We start from the raw sequence: 17159 nt of genomic DNA, 5'->3' as shown, positions 1-17159 counted from the left end.
TTAGGAGGAGAAGCAGGTGAAGCCTTGGCTTCATAGTTCAAGCTTGAATTTACCCTCATTACATTCATGGCCAACGCATTGATGGGAAGCGTGTGGTACTTGGAATTAGGTACATCGTTCCACATGACGGGGAATAGAGAATTTTTCAGTGACCTTGAGGAGAAAGACTTGTAGATGCACATTAAGATGGGGGATGACAGAAGGTATAACACAACTGCGGTTGGTATAGTCATTTCAAAGGGAATTGGGTTCCCCCCTAGGCTCAAGGATGTCATGTTCATTTCGGGCCTAAAGAAAAATATATCCTCCATTGCAGTTTTGGAAGACTGTGGTTATGATGTGATCTTCAGCGAAGGAAAGGCATTCCTGAGACACATAGCCACGGGACAAGTGAAGCAAACTAGGGTTTGGGTGAAGAACCTATATAAGTTAGATGTGGAATATTGTGCTGCATTAAGCACAAAAGCAGAGAATGTGCAGAGTTGCAATGTCAGTGATCTTTAGCACATAAGACTTGGCCATTTTCATTATGGCACCCTGAAGATTATGTAGCAAATAACCACAGGCCTCCTGAAAGGAGCACTTGAGCAACATGATGTATGAAAAGGATGTACTTTGTGGAAGTACACAAAATCCGCATTCCATGAGAAGAACAACAAAACACATGTAGTCCTTGAAATGATCCACGCTGATGTTCGTGGACCTTTCTCGACAACCTCCACTGCCAGGTAGAAATATTTTGTCATTTTTATTGATGACTTCTAATGGAAGTGTTGGATCTTATTTATGCAGAAGAAATATGAGACATTCTCCTAGTTCATAGAATTTAATGCACTAGTTGAGAAAGACACTGGTAAGAAGGTGAAGGCTCGCAATAATGGAAGTGGGTACATGTTGAATGAATTTAAAAATTTATGTGCAAAAGGAAGGCATTCCACGAGAGTTTACAACACCCTTGAGAGAAATAATTGTAGCATTTTGGGAGAAACGAGAGCGATGTTTCATGACCAAGGCCCACCTATGCACTTGTGGGCCGAGGCATGCAACACAGTATTCTATTTACAAAACCAAAGTCCTCATCAAATTCTTGCCATAATTACACCAAAGGAGGTTTTCTCTAGGATAAAGTCGGATGTGTTGCACTTCGGGGTTTTTGGAGCCTTTGTATACTGCCATGCCTCCAAAGAATCAAGGAAGAAGCTAGAGTCAACAACAAAATTGGGGGTATTTGTGGGTTACATGAAAACTCCCCACAACTATTGTGTGTACTTTCCATCCCTTATTGAATGACAGTTGTGCGAAAGGGTATAAAATTTGATGAGGAAAAAGCGATACGATGCTCTTTTGAGAGGGAGCTTCAAATCCCACCAAAAGAAGGGCTTTTAGCTCCAAAAGAGGAACCTCAAGAAGTTGTGGAGAAACCAAAAATTTAGGAGTAGAGAGTGGATACAACCACTTAAGCAGAAGCATCTAGAGAAGGTGGAAAAAGGACCAGGGAAGCTGAGAGACTTGTGCAGGATGCAAGGGAGAATGTGGGTGCTCCTTTAAATCAACACATGAAAAAAGGTTCACCAGATCGATACATTGGCTACATGGCTCGAATGACTGAGCTTGTAGATATTGAGCCATCATATTTCGAGGAAGAAATGGAGTAACAACCTGTATGGGTTGATGCAATGGTGGAGGAATAAAAATCCATTGTAAAGAACAGTATTTGGTAAGTGGCCCTAAGAATAACAGATAAATCAGTTATGGGTTCACAATGGATCTTCAAGGTAAAACATGCAGCATATAGAAGCATAGAAAAGTACAAGCTCATATTTTTGGCCAAGGGGTACTCTCAAGTTGAGTTGATTTATTATGAGGAGACATTTTCTCTTATAGTAAGGTACTCATCCATTAGATCAATTATTGCTCTAGCTACACAGATGGGGTGGAAGATCCACCAGATGGGTGTAAAAATAACATTCCTCAATGGAGTTATTGAGGAGGAGGTGTACATCGAGCAACCAGAAGGCTTCGAGACTTTTGATCAAGGTGTAGACTCAAGCAAGCATTGTACAGTCTCAAACAAGCACCTCGTGCTTGGTACACCATGATCGATAACTATATCACTGATTTGGCATCACCAAAAGTGAAGTGGATGCAAACCTATAGCATATCTTGGTAGAAGGTAATTTGTTGATTATTGTCTTATATGTCGATGACTTGATTTTAAATGGTGATGAACAAATGATCAAATATTGCGAGGAAGACCTTGCAAGGGAGTTTGAAATGAAGGACATGGGTCTCATGCACTACTTCCTCGGATTGGAAGTATGGAAAGATGATGGGGAACTATTTGTGTTTCAAGGCAAGTACGCAAATGGGATACTACAGAGATTCCACATGGAGAGTTGCAAACCCATGGAGACACCTCTAGCGACCAACTGGAGGAAGGAGGATGCCACTTCAGGTGAGGCAGTGGGTGCTACCATTTATTGACATCGAGTGGGTTCACTGATGTATCTTGTGAACACACGATCAAATATGTGTTTTGCAATCAACCAACTGAGCCAAGCTATGGTTAGGCCAACCAAATTATTTTGGAAGGAAAATAAGCATGTTTTACGGTACCTTAGAGGCACTACCCAATTTGGACTATGATATAGACAAACATAGGGAGTGAAGTTGTGTAGCTTCACAGATGCAGATTGGGTGGGGAGTCCATCAAACCAAAAGAGTACATTAGGTAGAAATTTTAGTGTTGGTTCCACAACGGTTCCTTGGTACATCTAGAAGAAAATATTTGTGGTGCTCAGCTCCGCATAAGCAGAATAAATGGTTGCAAGTGAAGCAACATGTGAGGCAATTTGGATGAGAAATATAATTGTTTGACTGTTTGGTCAGATGATGGATCCAACTATGATCTACTGTGATAATCAAAGTTGCATCAAGCTCTCTGAGAATCTTGTTTTTCACGATCAATCCAAGCATGTAGATATCTGGTATCACCATTTATGGGATTGTGTACAGAGGCGGATAATGATGTTGCAGTGCATTCTAACAAAGGGACAAGATGCTGACATTTTGGCAAAAGGCCTTGTCAAGAGGGAATTTCGAGGTCCACAGGTGCACAATAAGGGTGGTTGATAATCTCTTTCTTGCTAAGAATGAGCATTGAAAAATGAAGCAAGAAATTCTCAATTTGATTTTACCTTGATTAACCACTCTAACTTATTCACTCATTTGATCCTAATGATGAACCAAAGAGGTTGGTTCGAAATGTCAATTACAAAAAACATGAATGTGATGACTCTGGAAGACATCACCACACAAAATATAGATCGCAGAAGCCTCAAATCCATAATTTTCAACCTATACGAGAGGGATAAATCACAAGAAGTTCATGCATTATAATGATCTAGAGCACATATTGCAAAGAAGAAGTCAGACCTTACCTTTATTCTAAACTTTCAACTCTATCCATTCCCATCCCAACCCTCTCCTCTATTTATTACCCTATTCATCTCTAACTTATTCACTCATTTGATCCTGGTGATGAACCACAGAGGTTGGTTCCAAATGTCGATTACCAAAATCATGAATGTGATGACTCTAGAAGACATCCCCACACAAAATACAAATCGTAGAAGCCTCAAATCCATAATTTTCAACCTATATGGGAGGGAGAAATCACAAGAAGTTCATGCATTAGAACAATCCAAAGCACAGATTGCAAAGAAGTCGTCAAACCTTACGTTTCTTCTAAATTGTTGGCTCCGTCCATTCCCATACCTCTCATCTATTTATTACCCTATTCATCTCTGACTTATTCACTCATCTAATCTTGATGATGAACCACAAAGTTTGGTTCGAAACTTCGATTACAAAAAACATGAATGTGATGACTCTAGAAGACATCACCACACAAAATACAGTTCGCAGAAGCCTCAAATCTATAAATTGAGAATATTCGAATTTCCACATCAACATACAACTTAGAAGTAGTTAACTTGTGTGACATGGCTTGTGTCACCCAGTTTACTCAGTAAATTTGAGTTGGAGGAGTTAGAGTTTAGTTAAGCATGTGTGATTGCTAATTTGTGGCAATCAAGGTCAAGTATCTAAAGTTGTTTTTAGTTAAATTAGTTCCAACTGTTGGAGGAACTAATGGAGGGTCAGTTAAGCAGTATTAATTTAGTCAAACTCAGTGATCATCCAATTAATTGATCAATTAGCCCAAAATAGCTAGTGCATGCAAAGAATTCGAGTTCCCAAGGCTTGGTGGAGATTCCAAAGCAGTGTAACATCAGTTGTATACTAGTCTTGAGTGTACATATATTACATGCAATGAGATGACCAACCATAAGAAATTGTGCAATCAATTTGAGGAATTTCCTGAATAATAGGAGCCTAATTCGTCAAAGGAACAATGCAAATAAATAGGAGCTCAAGCAGAGGTAAAAATTGACTAAGTCTAGGTGAGAGTTTCTCAGTGAGCAGAGAGATAGGTTATGCATTTGCAAGTTGTCCTCAGTTGAGCAAAGAAATTGTAATACATCTCTATTTATTTGATTAATGCAAGCAAATATTGCAGCTTTTAGCAAATTTCTTTCCCAAAGGAAAATACTTGTTGCATATGTGTGATTCTTATTGCATATCTGAGATTTTTTGTTCTAAATTGTGAATTAATGTCTGCATAGCAATAGAGTAGGTTCATGTCTTGTGATTTTGATTAAAATTTCATAAGCAAATGCAAATCTACATCATAATTTCTACATTCATTATAACATGAGAGTTTTCATTTAAAGAAACTAATGGCTTTCAACCAGCTAGCATACTCGAATACATTTTGGCATTAACATTTTTCCTCTGTGGATAACACCAAAGTTTAAATATGTAGCTTTGACCAGTCACCCTCTTCGTGTCAATTGATTATAGAAAAGTTATGGATTTGGCTCTCTTCACTATAAGATGGCCCCACAAACTAATTGTGGTTTCTTCACACATTAACATATTGCAACCATCTTTTAGTATGCAATTGGCTTGACTTCTTATATGCACAATTTGGTCCATATGCATTCCTCCTACACATACATAAAAATTTTCATACTCTTTTTTCCTTTGCTCTAATACCACTTTATTGGCATTTGAGAGCCTAAACTATACATATCACCAATAGAAAAGAAAAAAGACAAATGAAAACACACACAAAATTTTATATGGTAAAATCCTAACTTTTTATTAGGAAACATTTATCAATTTGAGAAACTAAGGCAGTTAAACAAACAACCAATTGTTTATCTAAGTACTTTTTTCATGTTTTCTTCCTTGGGTTGTTTTAATACATCTATCTTGGTACCATTACATTCATTATATAAACTATTATCAATTTGAAAAACTAACACAATTAAATAAACCACAAAATATTTACCTACTAAATTTTGGATTTTTACAAATTTTTAAATTAATTATTGTTACATACTAACAATCTTTAACACTAAACCACCATAGGAATTATATTAGCACAATCACATTGGTGGATGTAGTTCATGTACATTGAAAGACATTATTTATAAACCCACATATTCATATGATGCCAATTGTTACTTTATAATTTGTATGGTAATTTCATAGTAGTATTAGGTAAATATGATTCATATGATGCAAATTGTTACTTCATAATTTGTATGGTAATTTCATAGTAGTATTAGGTAAATATGATTCATATGATGCAAATTGTTACTTCATAATTTGTATGGTAATTTCATAGTAGTATTAGGTAAATATGAAAATGTGAACGTAGATTTAGAGACGAAAGCTAGTTAGGATAATAAGCATGTGTAATTTGGAATAGGACTTTCATAACTTTAATTTAATTATCATAATTATTAGGTAGATGTTTCTACCAAATATTTTAGAATATTCTTTAATAATAGTCACAAATCAAAGGTTGAGATTTATCTCAAAAATGTTATGTCTATTTTACCCTTTTAATTAAATTGATTAATTAAAAAAAATGTCCTATAAACAAGTGTTATATTAAATGACTTATGGTTTTTTGGACATGTGGTATTGATTAGCCATAGTATTGGTCCATGTACGTTAAGAATCTCCATGATTAAGTGAGAGTGAATCTCCATAACTAAAAATTTTGTTACATGTTTTCTTTCAATGTATATATGATTACCTTATATATTAATTTTTTTTATACTTAATTGATCCAAATGGATCCTAGAATACTCTTTAAGTCTTCGAAATCTTCTTAAAATCGCTTAAAAGATCAAAACTATCGCATAAGGGAAACCTTCAAAATGGCGGAAAAAACTATCGGAAGGCGAAAAACACAAGAAAACAGAGCTATCGGCGGCTTGAGCAGTGAATACACAGGAGCCGTCGAATCTGGCCAATCAACGGTCCAGATCCAATCGGAAAATCGCAATCGGTAAAGGCTATCAGAGGTTATCAGCAGAGACCTTATGGAACTTGCGATGGAGATCGACGGAGTCAACGAGGACCGTCGATCAAGCGTGCAGATCGACAACCCACATTGCATCGTAAAATCGCAGTGGGCAAATACGAAGCGCTTACAACGGCCCGAGGTATGAGCGATATGTGATTGTGATTAATCGCATCGCGATATCGCAATTGGCAAACACAATGGAGCAGGGCTATATATATATATATATATATATATATATATATATATGCGCGATGCGATTCGCCGAATTCGATGGAAATATAAACTCTATTTCATAAGGTTTGAGATCCGTCAATTGGCATTTTTAATGTATTTCCGTGTATTTCATTTATTAAACGAAATACAAAGGGAAGCGTCGATGCAATAAAACCCAGACCCGAAGGGGTTTGGGAATGAAAATGTATATTATTTCAAGTCCGCCCAAAGCCATTTTTACGGGATTTTTAGTGTTTTAACGTATTTTAAAAATACAAAGGGAAGCCACGGAGAGGGGCGTTGCGACATGCAATAGCGACTTATAGGTAGACCCGATAGGAAAATAGGGCGCACTTATGAAGATTTGAAGTCCGGATGAACAGTGTTTTGGCGGTTTTTCCTGTGTTTGAACGCATTTCTCTGTGTAAACAGAGAATGACCGTTTCAGGGATTTCAAAGGCTCAATGCCCTCATCTGTTGTAGATTAGGTGGCCACCTCCCCTGAATGCATTATGCAATGATTATTTAACGTTAGAAGAGGGATTCGAGCGGACAAAAACCGAAAACAGAAATTTGAGAAGGGGAAAAGAACATACAGCGCAGATTGGCTTTAAAGCCATAGAAAACAGAAGACAGAGGAAGGCAATGCTGAGACAGAGAAAGTCTGTGTACTCAGAGAGGCTTGAGAGGTTCAAGCAAAAATCTTGCTATTGTATCTGTTGTGTGTTGAGACTCAAATTGAACTCATACTTTTGTAAAACTCTATTCTGAAGACACAACAGAGAGGTCATCACTAAAGGCTGGACCAGGAGATGTAGCCCAGGAGTATTGAGTGAACTCCTTATTAAACTTCTTGTGTTTATATGTGTTTGTCTATTATGATCTTTTATTGCTTCAGTGTCTATGTATTTCACAATTTTATCGATCCATTGCATAAAGTAACATAGGCATATCCATGCACATGAGTTTGTAATACCTTATTAATTGTTAAGATCTCATTTTCAGATCATTAATAATAATAATGATTAAAATTAAAATGATTATTTTATATATATATATATATATATATATATATATATATATATATATCTCGCATACTACAGCACTTTTCACGAGCCACGGGCATGCAGGTAAACAGAGAGAAATCTACTATATCACTGGCACGTACCACAGTCAATGAATCCCAAGCCTCTCTGCAGGTTTTCCCCTACAACATTCATCCATTGGACAGGGGTCTAAAGTATCTAGGTTTCTGGCTAAAATCCACTTGCCAGAAGATTACTGATTGGACTTGGTTGGTATCTAAATTGGAAAAAAGGCTCTCCTGTTGGAGCCACGGATACCTCTCCAGGGCAGGCCGTTTAATCCTCATCAAATCAGTGCTGGAAGCTACTCCGGTTTTCTAGATGGCTCTAGCATGGATTCCTAGACACACTCTGGCTCGCCTCCAGCAGATCTGCAATAGATATCTCTGGGCAGGAAGCCAAGACAAACACATTTTTGCCTGGATAGGATGGCAGAAGATCGTTCTCCCAAAGAAGTGGGGAGGTTGGGGACTTAAAGACCTTCCACTGTTCGCACAAGCATTGGCAGCAAAAATGAGCTGGGCATTGATAAATAGCCAGAACCTATGGACCCGCCTCTCTTACCACAAATACATTTGGCCCCTTGGCACCCTGGATTGTATCAGACTCCCAAATTGGAACAGAACAGGTGTATCATCTATTTGGAAAGCTCTCCTACACTCAATGCCTATGATCAGAGACAACTTGGCCTGGAAAATCAGAGACGGGACCCTGGCTAGAATTGGCATCGACCCATGGGTTGGCAGTGGTGGTAGGCACACCCTGCCACAAGACTTGGTTAATCACTTACTTGCTCACAATATCAAAATGATTGCCCAGATTGCTGATAGGGAAGCCTCTGATATATTTCATCAGGCCTGGAGGACAGCTCATCAAATAAACCTCCCTCCTAGATGGCATCAGGTATGGCAGACTTACAGGGAGGCCCTGATAGAATCACACATCAGAATCACTGAGGGGCCGAATGAACTAATTTGGAGCCAGTCTGAGAGCGGTATTTACACTCCAAAGGATGGCTACACCCTACTTATTAGATACAAGAAGCCAGAGGTTATTTCGACCTGGTGGCACTGCATCTGGAAGCTCTCCACTTCCCCGCGATCCAAGCTCTTCTTCTGGTGTGTTCTTAAAAACAAGGTGCCCACCGGAGAAAATCTAACGCACAGAGCTTACCTCGAACCTTCCTGGTGCGCGATTTGCAAAGAAGCATCTGAAACCACATAACATCTTTTCCTGAGATGCAGGTTGATACAAGAACTGTGGTCAGCGATCAAAAATACCATTTCTTACTCCGGCAACTGGGCAGGCACTGATATAACGGAGGCTTGGACAGACTGGGCATCGCGGCACAAAGGAACTAAGACTGTAAACCTCCCTATCCTCGTAACCTGGCACTATTGGAAAGCACGCAACCGACTCATCTTCAACGACCAACCTGTGCTCTGGCAATTGGTGGAGGCCAGCATTATCGCAGCTTATAGGGAACTACCAGATCCCCCTCCCCCACAAGTGCGACACCCTCACCCACCTCCCCGGATTGACCAAAACACACCTTGGGCATTTTTCGATGGGGCCGCAAACCAGCAGAGCTGTGGGGGCGGATTCATCATTTTCAAATCCGAGCAACATTATTACAGAATTAAAACAGGCCTGGGAATGGGAACAAACAATTTTGCAGAGCTCATTACTCTCCGTCATTTACTTCATTTTGCTTTGAGTCATCATATCTCTTGCATTAACATATTCGGGGATTCAAAAATCATCATAAATTGGTTCAACAACATATCTATTTGTCACATTCACACACTCAACATCATATTGAATGAAGTTCTTGAACTCAAAGCAACTTTTGGCAACATCACATGTTCACACATCTACAGGGAACATAACGAGAGTGTTGACAAACTATCCAAGGAGGCCTCGTTGATGGACAGAGGAGTATGGGAGATCACAGAGGTACAAGGCCATCAGGAGTACAAATACTACCATCGTCCATATAATGATCCGAGATATCAGCATGCACCTGAGCAATAAACAATCCGAAAATTTTTTGTACATGTCAGAAACAATATTTTGTAAATATTAAACATGTATCCGAACAGCTAAGAAAAGTCGGAAGACATATTTTTGTAAACAGGTATTTTATAGAATATTGGAGGATGACCCTGCGAGGTACATCTCGATCTGATATATAGGAACATAATCATTTTTGTAACTAACAGGCACACTGTGTATAGTGACCTCAGGCATATGCGCATAGCATCTTCAATATGTAATTTTCTACTTAATGAAAGTTACGGATTTTTCCAGTGGAAAAAAAAAATATATATATATATATATATATATAATTTTTAACAATTTAGAATGTATTAAGAATGTATCAACATATTTCATTTATAACTATGAAATACAAACTTAGACTAGAAAGTATTTTATTTTTATTGTTTGGGACAATGCAACCCTTCAGATAGCCACCATCTAGTGTAGCATATACAGGACAAGTTGAATGTATGTGATTGCAAATTCTGAAAATATCTTAAAGTTGATAAACAAATAAGTCAAACCAGATTCCATAATATTTCTGAAATCAAATCAGCAATCAACTTAAAAATACCCCATATACAGACCTAATCCCTCACTGCGTTTAAAAAAAAATGAAGTGGATAAAAAGATAAGCCCAACCAAATTCCAAAAATTTCTGAAATCAATAATCAACTCAAAAATACCCTATATGCACCCTATACACCTGAATCCCTCACTGTTTTTCAAAAATGAATCCCTTGCTGTCTTTAAAAAAGGGTTCCGAATTTGGTTTACTGCACCTTCCTCTGTTCTCGTAATGGTCTTTCACCATCCCCTTGACCCTTGGATGTGTCCTGCCTACCTCACAGTATAGTGTCCAACCGCTCTCCGCTACGGTGAAAATACGAGGTGAATTGGATGGCTTAGTACTACGGTGAAAGTACGATGTTAGTTGGATGGCTCAGTAGTTCTCTTCTTTTGAGTGGGTCCTTGGAGGCGACTTTTACATGGTTGAGTGGGATGGGCATTTCTGTTTGATGAACGCAAATTTGAAATGGTTGCAAAAGGATGGTAGGCAGGCAAAAGACGTAGAGTCTAATAAAAAAAAGGGCAGAAAAATTGTATTCAATTTATAAGTCAATTATGGCATATTGGCCCTAAAGCGTGAGAATAGTATCGCAGCTTTGGTAAGGAACCTGTTACAAATTACAACTCAGGCTCATCCTCTTCTTTATTCAGATAAAGAATGTCGACATGGTGTACAAAAAGATTTCAAGACATGATATTCAGACCCATTGAGGTCAATTTAGCGGTCGATGCAAAGTATTAAATAAAAGAGAAAAATCAATGTTGCTCAAAAGCATATCTGCTGTCGTGTATATCTTGATCAATGCGAAGCAACCATTTTATATAATTTGGAGGTATAAAATCCTTGCTCCATGGAACCAAATTCTGATCTCATTGCTAAGTTTAATTCTAATCTCATTTCTCTGTCTTGATTCTGATATCATTTCTCAATCTTTTTCGCCACCTAGAATTTGATATTATTGCTAAATATAATTTTAGTTTTACATTTGATACCATTGCTAAAACTTTGCTATAGCTATTTTTGTACAGTAAATGTACTAGACAAATACATGTAATTGAACACAGCGAAATGACCTGAACTCTATTATGATAATTTCTGTTCATTGAATTTAGTCCACTAATCCAATAGACATGCATAAATTTGAACATAGCCAAATGAAAAACCTACATATTCCATGGAACTTGTTCAAATTGATCATAGTGAAATGAGAAATCTACATATTTCATGGAAATTGTTCGTTTTCCAAACCACCGGAAATGTTGATTACAAGCTTTCTATATACAACACCACCCCTATACTCATTACCATGGAAATTGTTTGTTTCCAAACCACCCGAAACGTTGATTACATGCTTTCTATGCTTTCTATATACAACACCGCTATACTCATTACTAGTTAGGAAACTTCCGGAAAAGGATAACATTATGCTGAGAATTGTGTAAAGGATTATTTTTTTAATGTTTATTATTGAACACCTTACTCATTATTTATTGTGGAGTACCAAACTAAAATCAAAAAATGATGATGAGTGGAGTGTTCACTTGAGCATTGGATAGACTAGTCTTTTACACACTTCTCTTCCAAAAAAATATTATCAACGTGAATAACTATTCATGAAAATCATCACATATCTCATTCAATTCATTTTTTACACGAAGAAGTAGGTTGAATCTTTACCCCATCTAAAAGAAGTCCACCTTTCCGAATCCTACCTTCCCAATCTCCCATGCAGAAATCTATTTTTCCTGGATTATCCCCCTCTTCATCCACAAAAAATCTGCCTGCATCAATCTCCATCCAACCCTCCTCTACATGTCTCGAGGTAGCCATCTGGTACCCATCATCTGCAACAGGTTTATCTGTGTCACTCAAAAACAGGGCATATATCTGATGGTCACCATCAGCAGTTGTAACTGAGAATTTGACTGGCTTATAATACCATCCATATGCCACAGGCCGAGTCGAATTGGGAAATGTGACTCTACATCCATAGGGAAGACCAATGGGATAACGTCTCTCATCGAGTTTGAGCCTGAATGAGATGGTATATTCCGTACCAAGAGACAAAACCTTGCAGTCAAATAGACCTCGCACTTCAAACCAGCTTACATTATGTAGTTCAACTGCCTCCTTGAAACTGCACTCCAAAGGCAAAACTGTGTTGTTAGCTTCTTCTTAACATTCCTGGTATCCAATCTGCACGGAGCAAAGTCAACGGTTGACTATACTCCACTCACAAAATGTTTACCTAAAATGTGTACCTTGTAAGAAAAGTCAACTGTTCACTTTGTTAAAAGTAAATTGCAAGAAAAGTCAACTGTTCACTTTGTTAAAAGTAAATTGTTGACTTGTGAAAAAAGACAATTGTAAACTTTGTCCAAAAAAAAGTTAACTGCATGCTAGAATCTAAAATCATAAGCTGAGGTAAAAAAATTGAAAGAATAATGTTGGATTACCTGGAGTCATCCCGAGATCTGCACAGACAATTCCCATCTTCATTTCCCCTAGTTATATGTAACTCTCTTGGGGACACGATAAAGCACAATTTGCCAGTGGCTCGCTCTATCCAGAACTTCTGAAATTGTAAGTAAAAAGCACTCAGGTCAATGGGGTCAAACATAACTATTCAACCATACTGAAGAAACTAAGATATTTTGAATGAAAGCTAAACTAGTTAACCAGAAAATACTTGTTAAATCAAATACATCCAACTATGGTGATGGGACATTTGTAATGTAGTATGCAAGATACAAATTGAATAGCTGACCAAACCTAGAAATCTGAGGGTAAACCGACTTCATCACAAGTTATGATTAGGTGCAAATTATACTTTCAAATGACATTGATCATCGTTACTTAAATTGCATGACACTGGGCAAGGGATGTGTAGGATAGGTGGACCTGAGTGTGCCGAACATGACATATTGACTTCTTAACCAGAAGGAGGGTATATATATGAGATATAGACAAGATTCATTTCCTAAGAAATTAGGATATTTACTCACTACAGCTATGTAACAAAGCCATTCAATGCATATGACATATTGACTCTACAAGAATACAACACTAACTACACCTAAACTTAAGTACATATTTGTATATGTTTAGATATTTTGTTCTAGCTAAACATAATTGATAGTTTGTTTATGAGAATCATAATTTAGCAAACTATAAATTCTATAAAAAGTTTCCTAACATACAATCAAAAATGTAAGACAAAGTGTACTTCAACCATTCGCCCAATACATATGACATATTGAATCCAAACGTTCCACCTAAAACTAAATCCATGTTTAAGATTATCAATATATTTTATATTAAAAATTTCATATAATTATCTTAGATTCATCTTAATTTACTTTTTTTAAATATTTTCGTATAATTAACAGATTTATTTTAAAATAGGTTCTTTTTAAATACTTTCAAGATATCAATGTTAATGTATTTAAATTTTAAGTATTTAAACTCTTTAAGAATACGAAAATATTTTGAACCATCTTGACACTCAATTTGAACAAACCATTTTGAACCACCCCTTCTCTGTGCTTGGCAAAATTCTGCCACTCTAAATACTACATTCCTCAAAATCGTGTCCACTCTAGATGCTACATTCTTTAAAGTCAAATTTTGAACCTATTAAATTTAGAAAAACGAGTGTTTGTAGCCTAATCTGTGTGCTGTTTAAACATTAAAATAATTTTGAAAAAAAAGCAATTTTATGGCTTACTTTGTAAGCCATATGCTCAGAAATTCATACAATTTTTCTATAGTGATCTGGAATTTGAAGATGAGCTAAAATATTAAAAATTTCATATAATTATCTTAGATTCATCTTAGTGATCTGGATTACCTCTGTTTTTAATGTGCTCAGAAATTCATACAAACATTCTATAGTGATCTGGAATTTGAAGATGAGCTAAAATATTAAAATAGTGATGGATTATCTCTGTTTTTAATGTGCTCAGAAATTCATACAAACATTCTATAGTGATCTGGAAATTGAAGATGAGCTAAAATATTAAAAATTTCATGTAATTATCTTAGATTCATCTTAGTGATCTGGATTACCTCTGTTTTTAATGTGCTCAGAAATTCATACAAACATTCTATAGTGATCTGGAATTTGAAGATGAGCTAAAATATTAAAAATTTCATATAATTATCTTAGATTCATCTTAATTTACTTTTTTTAAATATTTTCGTATAATTAACCTAGATTTATCTTAACATAGGTTCTTTTTAAATACTTTCAAGGTATCAATGTTAATGTATTTAAGTATTTAAACTCTTTAAGAATACAAGAATATTTTGAACCATCTTGACACTCAATTTGAACAAACCATTTTGAACCACCCCTTCTCTGTGCTTGGCAAAATTCTGCCACTCTAGATACTACATTCCTCAAAATTGTGTCCACTCTAGATGCTACATTTTTTGAACCATCTTGACACTCAATTTGAACAAACCATTTTGAACCACCCCTTCTCTGTGCTTGGCAAAATTCTGCCACTCTAGATACTACATTCCTCAAAATTGTGTCCACTCTAGATGCTACATTCTTTAAAGTCAAATTTTGAACCTATTAAATTTAGAAAAACGAGTGTTTGTAACCTAATCTGTGTGCTGTTTAAACATTAAAATAATTTCGGAAAAAAAAACAATTTTATAAATCCATAGATAGAAAAGACCCTTACAATTTTCTGAATGAAAACCCAGTATCTGTAGCTTAATCTGTATACTGTTCAATCAAGCAAATAATTAAAAAAAAAAAACAAAACCAGAAAGAGTGAACCATGAACAGAACTTGGGCCAGGTCCACATACATTGGAAGTATCTCAACATAACACAAACTAGCTTAACAAAGCTGGCCATTCAAAAATAAAAAACTAAATGTACTGGCATATATACACCATAACCTTGGAATTACAAGATGTTAAGCAAAATTAGTAAATTGGTTTTTGAAGGTGTTCACCTTGAATGACCCCTCTGGGCAACTAATAAATTTGGATTAAATGACCCCCTTGCAAACTAATAAATTTGGTTTAAGATGGATATATAACAGTCTGAGTAAGTAATTTCAGTAAATTTGGATTAAGATGGATATATGACAGTCCTGAGTAAGTAGTTTCAGCAAATCCTCTGAAACGTTTAATTATATTGTAATGATGAGACAGTCTGAGTAAGTAATTTCAGCAAATTTGGATTAAGATGGATATATGACAGTCTGAGTAAGTAGTTTCAGCAAATCCTCTAAAACGTTTAATTATATTTTAATGATGAGATTGCAATCTGTGTCTCGAAATGGCTTGATCATAAGATGACTATTAACTTCAGTAAGATAAAAAATGATCTATCCGACCTTATTAAGGAGGTGGAATACTTCCACTAAGATTGAGACTAAAAATGATCTATCGAATCTGGTTAAGAAGATTAAATTGGAAATCTTTAAAAAAATATTCCTCTACTGTAAGATATAAAGATATAAATTATTGTGAATTATTTTGATTAGATATAAATTATTGTAAATTAGTTTGATGTTTTAGTATGGATGTTTCAATAGTCAATAAATTATTATGATTAATGTACATTTAATAAATTATTATTGTTAATGGACATTTATGGAAAATTAATGTACATTTAATAAATTATTATTGTTAATGGACATTTATGGAAAAAATGTGTTACAATAAACATATCATAACAAAACACACTTCTCCATAAATCTTCACTCAACGCGCTTTTCCAGAAATCTTCGCTCAAGAACAATTTGATGTTGATGTTAATTAGAAATCTTTAGAAGTTTACTAGAAAAGCATTAGTTTGATATGATCATCACAGCAAATTCTCTGAACTAGTCCTTAGATAGAAAATTCTCTGAACTAATCCTAAATCTAAATCTAAGGTACAATATTCTAGTAACACAGGCAAACTTGTTATGATAGTTTTGAGAATAATTACATTTGGGAATCATTTTGCAACTAGGTGGGTTAAGTAGACAAAGAAAACTGATGATGAAGTCTGCATCTATAATTTACCATCCCTGCTGTAATTCAGATTGAAAGAGATTAAAAAAGGAAATATCAGTTCCATACTTACCTTTTTGCTGCAGACGATCAATTGGGGATGACAGAGTGTGAAATACAATTCTTTCTTGGAAGAGAACTGCAAAGGCGAATCGAGTCTTGAAAGAAGATGGCGATACTGAATTGGGAGCATTTTCTCCCATAACGAGTCCGAGTAACCGGCCAACCTGAATGTGTTGCTGACGGCGCTGAACCTGCAAACATCTCTGGGTGTGGTCAAGCCGAGTATAATCGACATGCAGCTCTCTGGCAAGTTTCCCAAACCCATGAGCCCTGCCTCATGCTTATCCATAATTCTGCAACAACAACGACTAGAAACTCAAATAGTATTTCACACCTACCCAGTACGCTTCCAGAATCCATTTTATAGTGGTTTCGATGGGGGTACTTTATCCTAATTCAATCCTTGCTTCGCTGCGAAGGCATTTGAGGGGTAATGCATTTTTGGTGTGTTAACCGTGATCGTAGGGATCGTTGCCGCAAAAACGTTACACGTTACACGCGCAATGATGGTGACGTGTTTCAGCTTTTAAAGGAACCGTTTTAAAGAAATAATAATTAAAAAAACACATACAAATATTAACACGAACTTTATTTTATATATATATTTATATTGATATTGATATTTATATTTATATTTATGGTTATGGTTATGGTTAGTTAACTGGATCATGGAACTAAGTATGGGTAGTAAGGCTGAGAAGATGTGATTTAAAGTTAAT

General features: G+C 36.1%; 1 protein-coding gene across 1 annotated transcript; it reads right to left on the bottom strand.

Annotated features, from left to right (window-relative positions):
* Positions 1-11912: 11912 nt before the first annotated feature.
* On the bottom strand, positions 11913-16863 carry LOC149148356 (F-box protein PP2-B15-like). Its single transcript, XM_089439968.1, has 3 exons — positions 16451-16863; positions 12811-12929; positions 11913-12491 (listed from the first exon to the last, which is right to left on the bottom strand). Exons 1-3 carry the CDS (start codon positions 16727-16729, stop codon positions 11996-11998), a joined length of 894 nt encoding a protein of 297 aa, XP_089296094.1. The 5' UTR covers positions 16730-16863; the 3' UTR covers positions 11913-11995.
* Positions 16864-17159: the final 296 nt, after the last annotated feature.

This window comes from Pinus tabuliformis, chromosome 9 (assembly GCF_031772625.1).
Source record: "Pinus tabuliformis cultivar Carrire ecotype Pingquan chromosome 9, CPIR1, whole genome shotgun sequence".
Taxonomy (NCBI): Eukaryota; Viridiplantae; Streptophyta; class Pinopsida; order Pinales; family Pinaceae; genus Pinus; species Pinus tabuliformis.
This window is presented reverse-complemented; position numbering and strand designations above follow the sequence as displayed.

What these genes read in the sequence shown, in the direction of transcription:
- LOC149148356 (XM_089439968.1), bottom strand. Translation starts at nt 16,729, where the DNA reads ATGGATAAGCATGAGGCAGGGCTCATGGGTTTGGGAAACTTGCCAGAG. An exon ending in TGATCGTCTGCAGCAAAAAG is followed by an intron (nt 12,930 to 16,450) that starts GTAAGTATGGAA and finishes TTACAATTTCAG; the next exon opens with AAGTTCTGGATAGAGCGAGC. An exon ending in AGATCTCGGGATGACTCCAG is followed by an intron (nt 12,492 to 12,810) that starts GTAATCCAACAT and finishes TTTGGAGTGCAG; the next exon opens with TTTCAAGGAGGCAGTTGAAC.